The sequence below is a fragment of the Poeciliopsis prolifica genome, unplaced genomic scaffold (assembly GCF_027474105.1).
Source record: "Poeciliopsis prolifica strain line A6 unplaced genomic scaffold, Auburn_PproV2 SCAFFOLD107, whole genome shotgun sequence".
Lineage (NCBI taxonomy): Eukaryota > Metazoa > Chordata > Actinopteri > Cyprinodontiformes > Poeciliidae > Poeciliopsis > Poeciliopsis prolifica.
This window is the reverse complement of record NW_026562482.1, coordinates 637,501-656,273: the sequence shown is the minus strand read 5'-3', so window position 1 is coordinate 656,273 and position 18,773 is coordinate 637,501. Positions and strand designations below refer to the sequence as shown.

The 18,773-nt window shown below is 47.9% G+C and overlaps 3 protein-coding genes and 1 long non-coding RNA gene across 4 annotated transcripts in view; 2 read left to right on the top strand and 2 right to left on the bottom strand.

Moving 5' to 3' along the window:
• Positions 1 to 1,285: 1,285 nt before the first annotated feature.
• On the bottom strand, positions 1,286 to 6,228 carry LOC129354289 (S-phase kinase-associated protein 2-like). Its single transcript, XM_055023791.1, has 10 exons — positions 5,312 to 6,228; positions 4,761 to 4,972; positions 4,582 to 4,693; positions 3,332 to 3,475; positions 2,892 to 3,026; positions 2,712 to 2,810; positions 2,514 to 2,641; positions 2,210 to 2,261; positions 2,020 to 2,127; positions 1,286 to 1,775 (listed from the first exon to the last, which is right to left on the bottom strand). Exons 1-10 carry the CDS (start codon positions 5,341 to 5,343, stop codon positions 1,565 to 1,567), a joined length of 1,233 nt encoding a protein of 410 aa, XP_054879766.1. The 5' UTR covers positions 5,344 to 6,228; the 3' UTR covers positions 1,286 to 1,564.
• Positions 6,229 to 7,099: 871 nt separating this feature from the next.
• On the bottom strand, positions 7,100 to 16,699 carry LOC129354316 (stromelysin-3-like). The gene is made up of 8 exons (XM_055023820.1): positions 16,591 to 16,699; positions 10,007 to 10,272; positions 9,719 to 9,862; positions 8,965 to 9,098; positions 8,676 to 8,890; positions 8,252 to 8,456; positions 7,831 to 8,091; positions 7,100 to 7,756 (listed from the first exon to the last, which is right to left on the bottom strand). Exons 1-8 carry the CDS (start codon positions 16,684 to 16,686, stop codon positions 7,635 to 7,637), a joined length of 1,443 nt encoding a protein of 480 aa, XP_054879795.1. The 5' UTR covers positions 16,687 to 16,699; the 3' UTR covers positions 7,100 to 7,634.
• Positions 10,665 to 17,175, top strand: LOC129354317 (uncharacterized). Its single transcript, XR_008605141.1, has 3 exons — positions 10,665 to 10,794; positions 16,556 to 17,001; positions 17,080 to 17,175. It is a non-coding gene; the product is annotated as an uncharacterized LOC129354317 (long non-coding RNA).
• A 574-nt stretch (positions 17,176 to 17,749) lies between these two features.
• The window catches only part of LOC129354312 (serine/threonine-protein phosphatase 6 catalytic subunit-like), a 3,715-nt gene continuing 2,691 nt past the window's right edge, over positions 17,750 to 18,773 (top strand). Inside the window, exon 1 of the mRNA XM_055023813.1 lies at positions 17,750 to 17,904. Coding sequence (XP_054879788.1) covers positions 17,830 to 17,904 — 75 coding nt within the window. The 5' untranslated portion in view covers positions 17,750 to 17,829. The remainder of the gene's footprint in view (positions 17,905 to 18,773) is intronic.

Below are 18,773 nucleotides of genomic sequence, written 5' to 3'. Positions count from 1 at the left end.
CGGCTCCAGGCCCGGCCCCAGGCCCCCGGCTCCAGGCCCGGCTCCAGGCCCGGCCCGGCATCGGTCTCCAGACGCACCAGATGAAAACAAGGATAACTTTGTAGCATTCTGCACGTCATTTCCTGTAGATTAAAGACGCGTCCGTTAGTTGGTCCAGATGGCGGTTCTGTTGTGTTTCTGCTAATAAGCCATGGTGCCGTGAGAACGTCTCATCCTAGCATCTTTAGCCACTTTTCTATATATATAAATGTATATTGTATGGGGTGGTGGAGGCTCTCCATGAAGCAGCACCAGCTCGTTCCTCAGTCTATACATGTTTCCGCTCAGAAAGCCAGTTCGGTCGGTTCCGGCTCGACCCGCTTCTCCCACAAACACATGAAATCCTTTTTTGTCTGTTTTAAATAAAAAAAAAATAAATCTGGAGTCTGGTTCTGAACTCATTTGTTACTGATCCGATTTGACCCTGAAGTAAATCTCAGATTGGAACGAATCTGCCGGTCCAGAACGCCAAGACGTTCAGTCGCATCAGCTTTTCTAGAGTAACTGGCTTTCTGATGTGACCTGAACGGAACCGGTCCGGTTCGACATGTCCGCCTCACTGGAAGTGACTTTTCTAATAAACCAATATGGCCGATCCAACCCGGGGTGTGGCGCTTTATTCCTCTGATTCTGGTGGAAACCCGGACCACCCAGAAACCTGGACCACCGGCACCCCGGACCCGGAAACCCAGACCCGGACCACCGGCACCCCGGACCTGGATTCTGGACCACCCGGACCTGGATTCTGGACCACCCGGGTGCTTATGAGATAGAGGTTCATTTTATATGGTCATATTTTCATAATGAAGCTCCAAATTAAAGCAGTTTAATGTTTAGGTAAATATTCAGATACAAGATTAATGTTGAGCTGGCAGAATATTAATATTGAACAAATAATTTAACTTCATATTAATATTTACATTTAGCTTCAATAGTTTGGAGGCTAAATGTTGGAAACCTGACGTGTATTTATGAAACTTCATGTTTCAGTTCCAAATCCAGATAAAATGATTTACTTCAATATTCAGTTTGAAGTAAATCATTTTACTGATAATATTCTGAATATTAGTGAACCAAATGTTTGAAGTTAAATATTTAGTTTGAAATCATAAATTATACAACAGACTCATTTTTCCTTCTGTCTAAATAATCCAGATTATTTGATAAATTTTGGACCTCCTCCGGTTCCCCACCTGGAAATGACGTCACACTCAGACCAGGAAATGACGTCACACTCAGGCCCAAACAGCTTCCAGGGTTTAATACAAACACGATTCAGATAAAATCAGTCAACATTTTCAAATATAAAACTGGGTCGGAACCGAACGGATCGCTTTTGGACCCGTCGGAACCAGAACTTCCTCTTCCATTAAAACTGTTCAGTGATTCCAGCGTTGAGTCATTATTACAGCAGAGAGCCCAGAACTTTCACATCATCAGAACCGGCAGAGTCCAACAGCGGCCGGGTCCACCATCTGACCCGGTACCAGGAACACCGAACACAACCAGAAACCCTCAGGTCCGGTCAGAACCGGACCTTCAGTCTGCAGCCGCGGCCCCACATGGTGCGGTCGGGCTGGGCGGCGCCGGCCGGAGTGGGCCGGGCCACGGCGGAGAACGGCCGGGCGTTGATGGCGAGACGCGGCGAGTCGTCCTGCAGCGCCGCCAGCTGGCCGTCCTGGACCAGACCGAACACGTCCAGGAACCGCAGAGACGGGATCTCCTTCCCGAGGTCACTGCGGACAGAACCAGAACCGGGTCAGAACCAGAACACCGGCTGAGCATTAAACTATTCTACGACGTCCAGAACCTTTGGAAGCCGCTTCTGGTTCCGGTCCAAACTCACCAACCGGGTCAGAACAGAAGCTTTTACTGATTATTCCAGTTAGATCTGAAAAGTGTGGCCTGTCTTTAAATCCATCCCCACCAAGTCAGAGGCAGGAAGAAGGGCTGCACTTTGACTAGGCCGCAGCGACTCACCACAGCGCCGCCAGGTGGATGTGGTAGCAGCGGCTCAGCGACAGGTGGAGCAGCTTCTTCAGCCGCTTCAGAACCAGGAAGCTGTCGGCCGTCAGCAGCGTGCTGTCGCTGCAACCAGAGAGTCCGTCAGAACCAGAACCAGAACCAGCCACACAGAGCAGCAGCAGGAAGCCACGCCCACCGCTCTCACCTGAGATCCAACGTCTGCAGGTCCGGACATCGGTCCACCAGAACCTTCACATCTGGAACAAACAGGGGAACTGATTCAGTGGGACAGAAGAACTGTTCACTCAAAATAGAACTGTTCACCCAAAATAGAACTGTTCACCCAAAATAGAACTGTTCATCAGACTGAGATGATCTGGTGAAGAACTGAATCACAAAGCAGGTAAACCGTCAGACCAGCTCTAGTTAAAGCCAGGCCAGAGCTGAAGTTCTGAGCCGGTTCCGGCCCAGTGTTCTGACCCGGTTCTGACCCGGTTCCGGCTCCTCACCGTCCAGCACCAGGCTGTCCCGGTAGCCGCTCAGGTTGAGGTGTGTGACGGAGGGGCTCAGGTTCTCCACCAGGTTCTGGACGTGGTTCCTGCTGAAGACGCACCAGGAAATGTTGAGCTGCTCCAACCTGAAGCGGAACACAGAGCGGATCAGAACCGGGACCTGTCCGGGTCGGCCCGAACGGAGCCGGTTCTGACCTGCGGCAGGAGTCCAGCATGGCGGCCAGAGCGGCGGCGGAGAAACCGGAGCAGCCGCTCAGGTTGAGGTGCAGCAGGTCCGGGTTCTGGGCCAGGCAGCTGCAGAGCGGACCGGACAGAACCGTCAGAACCAGTTCTACCTACCCGGCCCGGCCCACGACCCGGCTCCGGCCCGGTTACCTGAGGACGTCGTCGGACAGCGGCAGCGCCTCCAGGCTGAGGCGGCGCAGCCGGCTGCAGCGGCAGACGACGCTGCGCAGCGCCGAGGGAGAAAACACGGAACCGGACAGGTCCAGATCCACCAGCTGGAGCCGCCTGCAGAACCAGAACCAGGAGTCACCAGAAGCACAACTGCAGCCACAGAAACGTTCAGCATCCACTGGAACAGCTCTGAAAGGTGCGGCCTGCTTTTACATCCAACCCATAATGCTGAACATGCAGAATGGCCTAGTCAAAGTCCAGAGCTGAACCCAGCTGAGGCAGGCTTTAAAGGCACGCCACACTTTTCAGATCTGATTATTTATCTTTGGGTTCATTAAGAACCCAGAGCAGAACCATGAACTGGGCCTTACTGGACCGCCTTCTGCCAGAGCAGAACCAGGAGGAAGTTCTGGACTCACCCGGGTTCTGAGAGGTCCGGTTCCTCAACAAACGCTCGCGGGCAGCGCAGCCTCTGGACCCCGGTCCTCAGGACCAAGCGCAGAGCCGGGCCCGTTTGGGTCAGGCCCTCCAGGTCCACACTGACCCACAGGGACTCGTCCAGCCTGCAGAACCAGAACCAGAACCCGGCCGGGTGCATATGGAGCCGTTCTGTTACTGGGAAGACTGGGACTGAAGAGCCTTTCAAATTAAAAGCCCACATTTTCACACACTCAGCTTCAACTGGATTCCAATAATCGATTATTCTGACGATTAATTGGATGAAAAAAAATATCACTTTTTCATCAAACCATTAAAATAATAAACAACAGAAACGCATTAAAATATGAAAATAACATCAATTTAAATGAAAATGAATTTTATTGCCTGAAGAAACAACACAGTGCAGAGCAGCTCTGCTGATTGATTACTGATCAATCTCTCTACTGATTGATTACTGATCAATCTCTCTGCTGATTGATTACTGATCAATCTCTCTGCTGATTGATTACTGATCAATCTCTCTACTGATTGATTACTGATCAATCTCTCTGCTGATTGATTACTGATCAATCTCTGCTGATTGATTACTGATCAATCTCTCTGCTGATTGATTACTGATCAATCTCTCTGCTGATTGATTACTGATCAATCTCTCTACTGATTGATTACTGATCAATCTCTCTACTGATTGATTACTGATCAATCTCTCTGCTGATTGATTACTGATCAATCTCTCTGCTGATTGATTACTGATCAATCTCTCTAATGATTGATTACTGATCAATCTCTGCTGATTGATTACTGATCAATCTCTCTGCTGATTGATTACTGATCAATCTCTCTGCTGATTGATTACTGATCAATCTCTCTGCTGATTGATTACTGATCAATCTCTGCTGATTGATTACTGATCAATCTCTCTGCTGATTGATTACTGATCAATCTCTCTGCTGATTGATTACTGATCAATCTCTCTACTGATTGATTACTGATCAATCTCTCTACTGATTGATTACTGATCAATCTCTCTACTGATTGATTACTGATCAATCTCTCTAATGATTGATTACTGATCAACTGGAAAAGTGATTGATTGGAGATTCTCTGCTCAGCAGATTTTACTAGTTAACTGATTGATCCAACCAGCACAAACTGAACTGATCATAACAATGAGTGGAAACTGAGCAGTGACGATGTTGTGACCCATCAGAACCGGTTCGGGACTCACGCCAGGCGGCGCCACCGGCGGCAGACCGCAGAAACCCGCAGCAGGTCCCGCAGCGGGAGGCCGCCGCAGATCCGCAGCAGCAGCTCGTCCGGCAGGTGATCCCAGGAAACACCTGCAGGGAAACAGCTGGAGTTACAACTGGACCCACCTTCCCGAACCACAACCGGGCCGGATCCCACCTGAGCCGGACCGCAGCCTCCTCCGGGACCTCCGGGCCAGGACGAACCGGTCCTCCCGGTCCTCCCGGTTCTCCTTGCCCAGGCAGGCCGGCCAGGGCTGCTTGGGCCGCGGGGAGCGCAGCAGCACCAGGTCGGTCGGAGTGGACTCGGAACCGAGGCTCTTCCGCTTGATGCCGAACCGCGTCTGGCAGCAGAGCTCCTGCAGGGGAAGGCTGCAGGCACAGGTCAGAGGTCACAGTCAGAACACACCGGGATGGTCCAGACCGCCGAGGCGCCGCCATGTTGGTACCGGAGCAAACCCGGAGGAAACCCGGAGGAAACCCGCAGGAAACCCGGAGGAAAGCGCGCCATGTCGGCAGGAGGCCTCCAGTCCGCCCCGCCGGTTCTTACTGGTTTAATTTACTGGTTTAATTTACTGGTTTAACTGGATCAGGCGGACTGGGAGGAACAATGAGCTCAGATTACCGCCTCACTTCATCCCACAGATTATTCATCTGAGCGGCTCGCGGTTCCTCCACAATAAAACGTCAGGAAGGTGAAACCAAACCTACCTGTCCTCAGACATCCCGCTGTTCCCGCTCATCCCGATAATCCGCCGTTAAATCCCGGATTTCACCACAAATGTCTTTCTGCGCTCCAAACTTAGACTCTTTAAACCTGCCGCCACCGCACACGCGCCCTGTTTTCATGACGTGGTGACGTGTCATCACACAGTGACGCGGCCTCGCGCTGCGTGCCGCCGCCTGGCGGCCAGGAGGAAGAAAGACAGAAATGATTTAGCTGCTGATCCAGGATATTCTGATTGTTCTGCAGCATCTTAAACTGATCTGTTGATCTGAATCGATCAACAGATCTGCTGAAGTTCAGGACTGATCAGTTTAATTCACAAGATAAAATATGTTATTGATCCTAAAGGCAGAGAGAGGCATTAATCAATAAAGTACAATGAAATGATCCATCATCCACCCGACTCCAGATGGATGGATGACGGCTGGATTCCTTGCTATATTCAATCAGTTTTGTCCCTGTCGGGCCTCCGTACTCCTCCATGTTCCTCATGTCTTTGCCTCAGACCTGGAGCAGCTGCAGTTCTCTTTACCGGCCAGCAGGCGTCGCTCTGAGCTGCAGCAGAATAACGGGCTGTTTTTCATGGATCATCAGCTTCTGGCCACATGTGTAGGAAACTAACTGGATCTCATAAATTGTTTTTTTATTTTTATTCTTTGGCAACAAAACCAGCGAACAGAACAATCTGCTAATGTTTCTGTGTTTTATCATAATTCCAGAGCAGATTGTTGGAAGAAGAAAGCGGCTCCAGAGGTTTAAAGGGCTGCAGATTCACAGCAGAGATAACGACAGTAAAACATTTCAATGTGTTGCAGCTGCAGCTGCTTTATATCTTCTGCTCAGGATTATTATTCATTTCTGTCATTTTAACTGTTTGCACCAAAATATTCCAACCGCTGAAATCAAGATAAACTGATAGAAAATAGAAAATCAATTTTTAATCAATATCAACAACACAAAATGGAATAAATAAATAAACTCATTTTCTACTGTATATTTTCTAACAGCTCCATGGAATCGATAATAAAACCTTGTTATGTTTATTATGATTTTCTTAAATTCACAGTCAGAATCTGATTTTATGCAATAATTCATGTTTTTTTTTTTATTGGTTTTATTAAATCATAACATCAGAAATATCTCCCCGTTTGGATCTGAAGAGGTTCTGATTCGGTCGCAGATGGACCGGATCTCATGGTGCCGACCTACAGACCGGGTCGGATCCGGACGGCTTCCTGCAGCTGAGGCACCGGGCCCATCAGAACCAATCAGAACCCGGCCCGAATCAATCAGAACCAATCAGAACCCGGCCCGAATCAATCAGAACCAATCAGAATCCGATCAGAACCCGGCCCGAATCAATCAGAACCAATCAGAACCCGGTCCGACCGATCAGAACCAATCAGAACCCTGAGCTCCTGGACGGATCCGCGGTGATGAAGCTTTGAATCGAAGCGTTTGAGTTAATCTCTGTTTCACCATCTGGTACCAAACACATCGGAACCATCATCTACTGATGGGACCTACAGGTTCTGACCGACCTGGAGCGGGCCGACACCAGAACCGAACCTGCAGATTTCGGGTCACTGCATCATCATCACTGAGACGCAAGAAAGGAGAAACTTTTTCATCTTTATTTAAAAAACACAAAAAGTCACAAATATAAAGAGAACATGTAGAAACACCAAAGAACCCGATCAGAACCCGATCAGATTCTGATCGGGTTCTGATCAGAACTGATTGATCTTGATGTGTGAAATGATTCATTTGATGAGATTGTTTGAGATTTTCAGCTTTAAATGGATTATTTTGTCTGTTTCAGAAAGTGAAACAGACAAAATATATCTAGAGATCTATAGATCTAGAGATCTAGAGATCTATGTATCCAGAACCTGCTAATGATTTCAAACTTTCCCACAGCACATAAAGTCACCAGAACTGGTTTAGCACCAGTATGTTTTACTGGTGGGAAGAGTCATCAGCGTCCTGCACTGATCAGACACTTTAAATAGAAAAACGAAGACATAGAAAAATAAAACTGACTCTTCTTTAGGACTGAAGCAACAATAAGTGAGAACTGCTCTAGGTCTGTAGCTCTAGCGGCTCTGACCTGAAATAGCACCTTTAACAATCAAACTTAGCGACCGTTTGATCAACACTCAGTGGATGTGCCTCCTGAAGGTCCAACTGGACCGGATCAGAACCGGGCCCGGCTGCAGCTGGGAGGGACCAGAGGTGAGGAGTTTACATTCTGACGAAACAACGGTGACTCAGCAGATTATTCTGTTTACGAATTAGTTTACGTATTTATGCAGATTCGGAGCAGCCGAAGAAATCCGTCCCGATTCTGCGCGGGTATCCGTCCAGCACCTTTAGTGCCACCGGGTCCAACTTCCAGTAGTACAGCCCGCTCAGGAAGTTGGCGTAACCTGAGGGAGAAGGAGGTCCGATGGATGAAACCCTTAGAACCAAAGTCTCACCAGAACCGGGCCCAGAGTCTCACCGTAGCTGTCCAGAAAGGCGGCGTCGACGTGTCCAGGAAGTCCCGCCCACTCGTGCGCGCTGCGCGGATGGAGGTCACTGACGCGGTTCTCCTGGACGTTGAAGGACCAGTAAAACGAAGACTTGAAGAGGTAGACCTTCTCCGAGCCGCCGTCCTCCCACCGCAGAGCCGCCTGGATGTCGGTGACAGGAAGGCCGAGCCGCTGCAGGGAGTCTGGGCCAGAAATCCTGCGCCCAGCGTCAAACACCCAGTAGGTGTCGCCTGCAGCAGAAACACAAAGCCTTCAGGTCTGGATCCAACTGGACCAGCAGTTAATTGACCTCAAGAACTTCTTCTGGATGAAACTTTGTGCAGAAGGAGAGAAGACTCTGCTAGTAGCTTCGTGCAGATGTGACCAGAAGCGTTGGCTTTTCTTCTGTACCTTGGAAGAACCAGATGTTCCCAGACTTGTCTTCATATGCTGCGTCGATGTAGTCAGGAATGCCGCTCCAGTGGCGCGAGGACAAGGCCGGGTAGCCGCCTTGCAGACGCCTGTCACGGATTCGCCAAACATATCGAGACCTGAAGAAGAAGAGCTCTCCCCTGATCATGGACACGGCATCAAAGCTTGTCCTGCAGGCGTCCGGCTGCGGAAAACAGACACCAGTTACTCTTTGGCCTAAAGACGTTCAGCAGAGCAGGAGGGTCAGAAAGTCTTGATCCAGTCCAGAACAGTTTCCTGTTTTGATCAAAAGTTCTTCTTTGAAGGTTTTCTATGATCTTTTCATCCTGTTTTTTGGAGTTAAAGTCTGGATGACTGGATCAGGACTGCAGTTCTGAAGGTCCAAACAGGATCAGGTTCTCACCAGTTCAGGTTGGATCTCGTTGGTCTCTGTCATGTCAGGCGTTGTGTACTGCGGCGGTCCGTATAGATACTGGATGCCCCTCTTATCGTCCTCGCTGAGCTTCAGAGGGTAGGAGTCGCTGTAGAAGGGACACATGACCGCGTCGGGCTCCAGAGAGTGCTGCAGGCCCAGAACATGGCCGAACTCATGGGCCGCCACCTGCAGGAGGTCGGTACCTTCACAAAGACGAAGACAGTCCAGGGATCAGAGCGGCTTCTCACACAAACATGAACAGTCCCAGACATCTCACCGACGCCGTTGCCGACCGTCCAATGTTCGTCGTAGTCAAAGTGGACCTCTCCCTCTTTCAGCGTGCGAGGGAAAAAAGCGTGGGCCAGGATTCCTCCAGGACCGTCGAACGGGAGGTCATCACCATGCCAGTACCTACGAAACAACAACTGATCTCATCTTCAGACCAATCAGTTCAAGCCATTTCTGTTTCTGTAGTGACTCAGAAAACCATTGGCTGTAGAAATGCCATGCAGCAACAAACTACAAAAATCCCTTCCTGCCACTCGGCCTGTAAGGTCAGCCTCAGATGAGTTCAGAAAAGGGATTTTTGGTTGTGGTTCTGATTTTACCCAATCGCTAAACTCAGGATCATGGATCATAACGGCTTCTGTTCGCCGACCGGGACTCAAACCCAAACGCCAGAATCGCCTCAGAGCCAGTAAACCTTCAAAGGTTCAGTGACTAAATCTGGGAAGTTGCATCAACTGGCAGCGAGCTGTCTGCAACCTCTCTGAACTCTGCAGGTCGGTGCAAAGATGGTCTGGCAGAGAAATGAAGTTCTGCTGCAGCAAAGACGAAGACGCCAAGCGACGCGTCAGACTCTAAACATCCAGTTGGAGGATTGGTTTTATAACTCTCAACATTCTTTATATTCCCTCAAACCACAAAGCCGGAAATGACTTTAAATATTGTTTAGGTCTGATTCACTTCATGGTTTTATTAATCTGCAGTCACTAATAATTGCCCCAGAACGTCTGCTCTGGGGTTTTTACCTGTTGAAGTCAATGATGATGTCCGCTCTCTCGTTGATGACCTCTCTGAACGTCAGAGGAGTGACCGCACCCCAGACCCCAAAGGCCTCCTCCAGGATGCGCCGAACTTTGTCTTCACTCATCTGCCAGGGAAAACGAACAATCCTGCACGACAGACATGTTTTCAAGGATGATAACCAAACAAATACCGGAGCAGAAAAGGACGGACGGCTTGGTGTCCCACACGGTCACAGCCCTTCAGATGACCTTCAGAGTCTGGAGGCGTCGGCTGAGGGGTGTGTTTCTTACCGGTAGGTGAGGTGGGTTTTGTCCCAGCGTCCTCCAAACAGAGCAAATCTTTTGTTGCGCTCCTTTCTGCTGCTCTTCAGGACCTTTGACCCGTTGAGTGGAGTTACTCTGGGGTAGTCGGGGACGCCACAGCGAGGACGGCTCCAGAACCCTGTCTCATTTCTGGACGGCAAAACGGACTTTGACTGGTCCACTTGGGTCAGAGTGTCCTGTTTGTGTGGACCCCTCCGCTTTAGGACAACATGGCTGCTGCTGTGAGGCGATCCCTGCACACAGAGGACAGTTTCTGATCTATTCAAGACTTTATTAAGGTTGTGCTACCTGCTAACATTCGCGTATTATAAGTCATGCGCACAGCCAATTATTGAAATATCATGTGACGTCCCGCTCTGCCAAGACGAACCGAAGAAACTCCCAAACAGCCTGATGTCGATTTTATTCAGTTGATTTCAGCGTAAAAATGGAGAGTACTGAAGGTGGGCTGCTGACTGTCTGGTAAACAGTGGATGAGGAAAGACGGCGATGGACGGTGGCTGACCGGTGGCTGACCAGTGGCTGACCAGTGGCTGACCGGTGGCTGACCGGTGGCTGACCGGTGGCTGACCGGTGGCTGACCAGGCTGACCGGTGGCTGACCGGTGGCTGACCAGTGGCTGACCAGTGGCTGACCAGTGGCTGACCAGTGGCTGACCGGTGGCTGACCAGTGGCTGACCATCGGGTTAGTCACAGATTTACAGAAAACATTTTTAACAAGGTAAGAAGATTAAGCGTCACCAATCCATAAGTAGGTAAGAACAATCAAATTCTGCATCAGTATCCAACATCATGTAGCCTAGCATGTACACAGAAAACTGGTTAGCATGTGGACTGCAGTGGAACAGGAAACACTGATGGTGGCATCAGGAAAGTCGTCAATTTGATGAAAACAACAAAGGAGGGAAAAGGTTTGGGTTGGTTTCTAAGCTAGCTACAAGCTAGCAGACAAGTTAGCTCGACTTGAACAAGTAGAAGCCTTTTGCTATGACGGCAAGAAGAACTGGGGAATAAAAGCCGGTTCCATCATGGCGCCTCAACGTGGCCAGGCTTCGTTTCCCTGTGATGCTCTGATCAGTTAGCACAGCGCTAACTGCTCCGGTTCGCCGCATGATAATTACATGTGGCCAAAAGCAGCTGCAGCGTGACGTCAGCGCGGCTGAGAGCAGCACATCAAACGCAGTAATAATGGGATGCTAAGTCTGAGGCGGTAATGAGCTGCTGTGATTGTGATCCTCCTGAACAGTCACTGACATCAGCTGGTCCTGGTTCTGGTTCTGCTGAGCAGGCTGAAGTCAGCAGCTGTCCCTGGTTAGAGAACTGCTGAGTCAGCTGGGCGAGCGATTGGAGACAGCAGCCACAGTTCAGCCAGATAAAGGTCATGCACTCCTCCTGACATTATGACCAGGTCAGCACTGAACCCTAAGCTACCTGGAGCAGAGTCCAGCTAACAGGCCAGAGCTACTAGCGTAGCTCCCATCAGTTTGATCCTTCAACCACTGAAACTTCATTGTCCTCCTTATAGAAGGATTAACCTCGGCGTCTCCCAGGGTTCATTTCAGAAAACCTTCCTGGGAGGCGACTTCCTACTGGGAGGTCTAGTTAAAGTCAGGCCAGGCCAGGTGCCTTCAGTAACTCAGTAGGTCACATGTTTGGTTTCTGATGGTGACATTTCTTGCTGGTTGCTCGAGTGAAATCTGAGTCCATCAGACGATGTGTTTAAGGAACATGGGAAATGCAGCTATTTTTTAATTGAAGGCCTTGTTCCCGGTACCTCTGTGTGTTTGTCATCATCGGATCGCCCCGCCCTCCATTCTTTCTATAAAACATGTTTGTACAGACTTCATTATCTACACATTCATTCCTTCTGTCGTGGTGAAGTTATGATCTATGGACCGGAGCAAGTTCCAACAGCTGAGAACCAAACAGCTGTTCCCTTTGTTCTGTGAAGAAAACCAGTTTAATTTAACCAGAAATCCAGTTTAAACCTCGGCCACCGTTTCATCTCCACCCTGGAAAATCTGGAATTACATTCTGTTCTTGATAAATAAATGTAATTCACCTTTTGAATGAAAACAAAACCTTTTCCAACCACAGCAAAGCTTTAAAAGCTCCTGCCTGTAAAGGAATATGAAGGGACTTGCAGCTGGAGCAGGTCACCAGCAGGACGCCGCAGGATGGATCCCGGCTCCGGTCTGCAGCTCACACACACGTTCCATCAGAACCGCCGTTCAACGTTCAAAATGCCCACAGAAAACTGGACTTTACCTGATTCCACTTCACTCTGATTGCTTTTACGGTTTTCACACAATCAGTTGTAGGATGTGTTGAGGTAATTCCACAGAGTCGTCAGCATAGAGTGTAATAATGTCTCGATCTGGAGATTCTGACCTGAAATATTCACAAAGCTTTTAAATTAAGTCACTTTCATGGCTCATAAAAACCTAAATATTTAGAGCAGAGACTCCAAAACCAGGACAGATTGTTAAAAACTGGATCCAAATGTTCGTTCACTCATCAGATCTGCCCCAGAAACACTGAACATGTTGATGTGGGAACAGCAGATGTTGATGTGGGAACAGCAGATGTTGATGTGGGAACAACAGATGTTGATGTGGGAACAACAGAAGGTTCAGTTTCTCAACATTATTTATTAAACGGTTTGATTGAGGCTTCAGTTTCAGTCTGTCTGTCTAGTAGTGCTGTGGGCCGACCTTCCCGCTGCAGGAACTCTGAGATTTCATCAATAACAGCATCAATGCTTTGCCAACAGCAGTAATAGAGTTAATAATAATGGTAATAACACATCAGTGTTGGGTTGAAAGTCTCACTTTGACTCTTCCAGTCCAAACATATTTTCATCCTGGAGGTCAAACATTCAGTCTTTGTCTCATCACTTCGTCCATTCAGAGACATTTAGTTATTATTTCATGCTGTCCGTCCATGTTGGTTTTACTCAGGCTTCTCTGTGGACGCCTAAAGGTCAGAAACTTTCACAGGTTTTGTTTTTCCAAGAGGAAGAAGATCCAAACACAACACAGGAATAAATCCAACATTCACCTGGAAATCAACCACTTTTTGCTAAGTAGACTAAATATAACGCAGCATGGATCCAGAATCTGGTTGATGGGGTCAAAGGTCAGATTGCTGAGGGACGTTGGACCAAATCAGCCTTTAAAAATCAATAATTTGAGTTAATCCAGCAGACTAGCTGTGTTGCTCGTTCACCTGTTCAGATTTTATCTGGAAAGTTCTGGTTGGTGTTTCTGGACCAAAGCGAAGCCGCTGGCAGCGGTGCTGCAGCGGTGCGGCGGCGGCGCTGCGGCTCCTCGCCAAACTCAGCAGCTTAGACAGAAACTAGCTGTAAACAAATGGGCCGTTGTAGTTTAATCCAGCAGGTGTTTACACGGCCGAGGCTTTGAGCGACTCGTGGAGCCATGCAGGTCGGAACATGCATGAGTGGAAACCTGCGGCTCGGCCTCTGCAGCGCTGCAGATGTGTGGAAATCCCCGTTTGAGCTGCAGCATGAGCTCATCAGCACCAAACACGGCCGGTGCCTCAACTGAGGACGTGTTTTTAAAACTGTTAAAGGTCTGATTACACAAAACGTGACTCCATCAGCAACCAGCTGCAGGTAAATGATGCAGAGCAGAAAGAATGTGGACTGAGTAAATATTTAACCACAGAAAGTCCCAGGTATCAGCAGCACCAAGAGTTTTCCTCAGGATTGACTGAAACAGATTCAAGTCCTGAAGCCTCTGAGCTCAATAAGCTGCTAAAGAGGAGAAACATTTTTCCTCAGACTCATTTTATCTCTCCGTACCTTAGCATAGCTTAGCTTAGCTTACTTTATCAAATTAAATAATCTTAGCTTATCTTGTTTTAGCTAAAATTAGCCTAGCGTATCTAACCTTGTGTTAGCATATCTTATTGTAGGTGAACCTAAGTTTATAATAATTTATACATTTTATCTTATATTAGCTGAATTGACCTCATGCTAATTTATGCTACTTTTACCACATTATGCCTTGTGCCCAGTGAATCAGTAAGCTAGGATGCTAAGTGTTAGCATCCCAGCTGACCCCTGTGACCTCCATCCGTCCTCTCATTCTCTCCGTCCCACTCAGCCCTTCATCTTCATCTAAATGAGGAGAAATGAGGTCATTGGTCATCATTTCTCATCCTGCCATCTGCTGTTTTGTCAGGAGGGATTTATTGAGCTGATGATCCAGAGAATCACCAGAATCCAAACGATGTTTTATTGAGACGCAGCTCAACTCTGCAGCAGGGGAATTTTCCTAATCTGATGCCTTCAAATAAAAACACTAATTTCTGGATGAAACAAAAACTAGAAGCTGAAAATAGAGATTAAATTCTTGACAATAATTCAGTAAATACTTCCAACGTCTGGCTGCTAAACGTCCGTGAATCTGACCTGACCTCCAGACGTTCCTGCAGAGAGTCATGGAGGTTTGACCCGTCAGCACCGGATCAGGTCAGGACTGAAGACACGCTGCAGAACCGGCTGCATGTTTGTCTCTGAGTAAGTGTCTGTTTTCCTCTGCTGTGCTGACTCAGCACCCAGCAGAGTTTACCCCACCAGCTGCACCATGACGGGCCTCCGCCTGCCCCGCCTGCCCCGCCTGACGCCGGCGACCCTCCAGTCTGACCCTGGCATCCACCCTGAGCCCAGCGGAGGAGACCCGCCTCAGAACGGGCTCAAAACGTTTTTCATGAGTTGGAGCTGCAGGACCGAAACAAATAAAGTGATGAGACCCGGAGAGTCAAACTCAGTTAAAATGTTCAGATTTGGTTCAGAGTCACTGAAATAAAACAAGTTTTAATGAGTGACTTCACTAAATAAAATTCCTCATAAAGAGATTTATTTCAGTTATAACTGGTTATAACTGATGTTTTATTTTAAACCTTTTCTGGTTTTCCATCCTGGAGCCTCAGAAGCTGGTAGGTGAATATCTGGGAGATTCATAACTTCAGCGTTCAAAGGGATTTTATGGAAAACATTCTGATTTGATTTGATTTTATCTTCGTTGAAGATCGTAGGAAATGAAGAAATACTTCATATTTTTTACTGCGAGCTGCTGTGCTGTGGGCTAATGCTAAAGCTAATGCTAAAGCTAATGCTAAAGCTAATGCTCATCCGCTGCAGTTCCCAGCTCTTCTATTAATGCAAGAGTGAAGAAATAAATAAAGTTAAATATTCGTTACTTTTAACAAAAACACTCCATAGTAACGGGTCGGTCTCCATAGTAACGGGTCGGTCTCCATAGTAACGGGTCGGTCTCCATAGTAACGGGTCGGTCTCCATAGTAACGGGTCGGTCTCCATAGTAACGGGTCGGTCTCCCTAGTAACGGGTCGGTCTCCATAGTAACGGGTCGGTCTCCATAGTAACGGGTCGGTCTCCGTCTCCATGGAAAGCTGTGACACATTTCCGGTTCTGAATGTTTGCTTTGTTGCCACCAGAGGGCACTGTGGTGCAGTATTGATGGTAAAACATTCAGTTTACTCACATTGGGTCTCCATTGTTTAGCCATCTGCTCTCTGGCTACATGGGAACCAAGTCCAATCGTTTCTTTTGAACAGTTTAAAATCACTGAACGCATTTGAAATGTTGCGGACCGATCCGGAACCGATCCGGAACCGATCCAGAACCTGCTGGCAGGCTGACATGTTGCAGCCGTTAGCCTGAGTTGAAGACAGATTAGACGAGCTGCAGCTTCTCTCATTAACATTCTTTAGCTCTCAGAGGGTGATAGTTATGATCTGCTATTTGTTGCTTAATCATCCCACTGGTGATACTTTGCAATGTTTCATGATGTCATCTCCTTTCTGTTCATAATCCATTCTGTAAAACCGTAACCACAGACTTCATAACACATGAAGAGAAAAACTGACTGTCATAAACTGGATGAGATCTGGAAGAATCGACTCATAAATGCCCAGTTACCCATTAGTGCCCCAAGGTTAGCATTTTAATAGCTCACAGTTTACCTCATAAGCAGCATTTCAGCCCCGTTCAGGTCCCTGGAGGTCTTGGAAAGCTATTACCCCCAAATATGGGGTCGTCAGGGATATTAAAAGTTACACAGATACCCTCCAGGTATCTGCACCATGTGGGCAAACTGTACCCTCTCAGTACCCCAGTACTTGCCCTATAAGTAGAAGGGTATCTGTAGGCCATACCCGGTAGTTACCCTGTGATACCCCAGCAGGTTTCTGGATCACTGGATCTGCAGGATTTTATTTCTTCAGGATCTCTGAGATTCTAAGATCATTTGAAACATTTCTGCCTCTTTCAGAGCAACCTGTTGCTGTTTTGTGTTTCCAGACTCTGAGGTAACTCTGACCGTTTCCATCTCTCGTCTCGTTCAGCCTGACTTTCTGTCTGACCCGTTACACACCTGTTGTTCGTTTCTGACTCTGTCCCTGTATCTTTGTTCTGGTCTGATTTATTGCCTGCTGGTTCTGGAGGAATGTTGCTCCTGTTGCTCCTCAGGTTCTCCTCAGAGTGGCGGCGTTGTGTGGTCTCACCTGCAGGCTGATGGTGCCACCCTGGGTCAGCGGCGCGGCGCAGAGCAGGAGGTGCAGAGAGGAAAGGCAGCAGCAGAACAGGACGACCCGCATCATGCCGTCCCTCAGGAGCCGGAGCCGAATCTGGAGCTGCAGGAGCAACGGAGAGGCAGGCAACGCTCCAGCAGCAGCTCCTCCTGCTCACACACCGTTAACCCTTCAGTCCCCACAGCCAGCCACGGCGCCAGGAAGCTCCAACAGAGCTCCGATCAGCTCCCATGAACTCAATTCATTCATGAATTTATTCTGCTGTTAATAACAGGTTTAATCTGCATTTTGTTCTGATGTGAACCTGGTTTCCATCAAGACTCAGGAGGAAGCCTCTCCTCTCTATAAACAAGATGGTGGCAGGACCAGAAGAGCTAATTACAGGTGAGTGATGCAGATGGAGAAAAGAGCAGGAGAGAAGGAAGGCGGCCTAGTTTAATTGTGTGTTTAATTCCCATCCAGACCAGACAGACATGAGATTCAGGAGCTGCAACATCTGGAGCAGCCACCAGGGGGCAGCACTGACTGGAAGGCGACCATGAAACCACTAGCCCTGAAACACTCTGCTTTATAACATTTTTTCTGATTACAAATAAATTCATGCTATCATTTCAATCCCAATTTTTCCATGATTTCTATTCTGATTTTACACGACTTTCATTTTTCAGATTTTAGAGTGTTTTTCTGTCCAATACTGATTTTATAAACTTGATTATTGTGACTTCATTAAATGGTTATAAGGTCGCTCTAACAGTTTAACAGTCCCCCTCCTCATCCTGCTAACAGCTGACCAACAGAACCACATCATGATGAGGCTTCAAACAGGAAGTGGTCTCTGAGCACAGAGGTCAGAGGTCAGGTTGAGACTGGAAGAGTCTCATGAAGGCAAAGAAGTGGATGTCCTTTGGCTAAGACTCACTGTTGGTATCCTGCTGTTCTCCTGAAACTGTCCATTCATTTTCTTCCATCCTTGTCCCCAGTGGGATCTGGAGGTTCTGTTGTTTCAGATCCTGAGTCTAGTGTAGTATGAACACCTGATGTGCAGGTATTACCTTCTCTAAACCACTAGGTGGCGGTCATGCTGTGGTCCTACTAGCTGCGCTCCGCAACAGAAGAAGAAGAATCCGCGGAAGGAGAAGAGGAACTAGTTAGCAGGAAGGCTAATCGCCTTTAGCCGTTTTTATTTTCAGATTGTAAAACTTCATTTTTATTATGGCTCCTTTAGACCTCGACAGATACGTAGAAATAGCGAAACACTGCAAATATTTACCAGAGAACGACTTAAAGGTGAGTTTTGAGTTATGTCGAGTTTCTGGAGCGCTGGAAGCTAACGGAGCTAGCGGCTAAGTTTAGGAAGGAAGAGTTTGTTTGTTCTGGTGATCTGGGTCAGAACCGATCAACCATCTGCTTCATTCTGACAATCAGCTGGAAATAAAATGAACCAAAGGCGGAAGCTGAGAGCGAAAGCCGCTCAGAGGCTCTCCTGCAGCGGGTTAAATTGACCCGGTTCTGGTTCTGGTTCAACACGGAGCCAAAAATACACGACAGACAAAACAATAACAGAACACCTGCTTTCACCTGAAGTTTATAAAACTACAGGTTATCAAACGGTCCGGTTCTGTTCGGCTCTCCGGTCCGGACCGGTAGTTTGTCATGTTTGTGTTTCCAGACATCATTTTGTTTCTAGAACATAAAATCTGATGCCAGGCTGAAGCACTGGTTTGATAATCCGGGATAATCTGAGGCCTCACAGGAAGTGATCAAAATAATCTGGGGTCTGACAGGAAGTGATCAGAAGAATCTGAGCTCTGACAAGAAGTGATCAGAATAATCTGGGGTCTAACAAGAAGTGATCAGAATAATCTGAGGTCTGACAGGAAGTGATCAGAATAATCTGAGGTCTGACAGGAAGTGATCAGAATAATCTGAGGTCTGACAGGAAGTGATCAGAATAATCTGGGTCTAACAAGAAGTGATCAGAATAATCTGGGGTCTGACAGGAAGTGATCAGAATAATCTGAGGTCTGACAGGAAGTGATCAGAATAATCTGAGGTCTGACAGGAAGTGATCAGAATAATCTGAGGTCTGACAGGAAGTGATCAGAATAATCTGAGGTCTGACAGGAAGTGATCAGAAACGATCCGCTGAGTGGACT

Excerpts from the sequence above, each read along its gene's own strand:
- LOC129354316 (XM_055023820.1), bottom strand. The coding sequence starts at position 16,686 with ATGATGCGGGTCGTCCTGTTCTGCTGCTGCCTTTCCTCTCTGCACCTC. Across the intron at positions 9,863-10,006 it reads AAAACCCACCTCACCTACCG|GATTGTTCGTTTTCCCTGGC; the intron begins GTAAGAAACACA and ends TCTGTCGTGCAG. Across the intron at positions 8,891-8,964 it reads GACGGTCGGCAACGGCGTCG|GTACCGACCTCCTGCAGGTG; the intron begins GTGAGATGTCTG and ends GTCTTTGTGAAG.
- LOC129354289 (XM_055023791.1), bottom strand. The coding sequence starts at position 5,343 with ATGAGCGGGAACAGCGGGATGTCTGAGGACAG. Across the intron at positions 4,973-5,311 it reads AGCGGGATGTCTGAGGACAG|CCTTCCCCTGCAGGAGCTCT; the intron begins GTAGGTTTGGTT and ends CTGTGCCTGCAG. Across the intron at positions 2,811-2,891 it reads CTGTCCGACGACGTCCTCAG|CTGCCTGGCCCAGAACCCGG; the intron begins GTAACCGGGCCG and ends TCCGCTCTGCAG.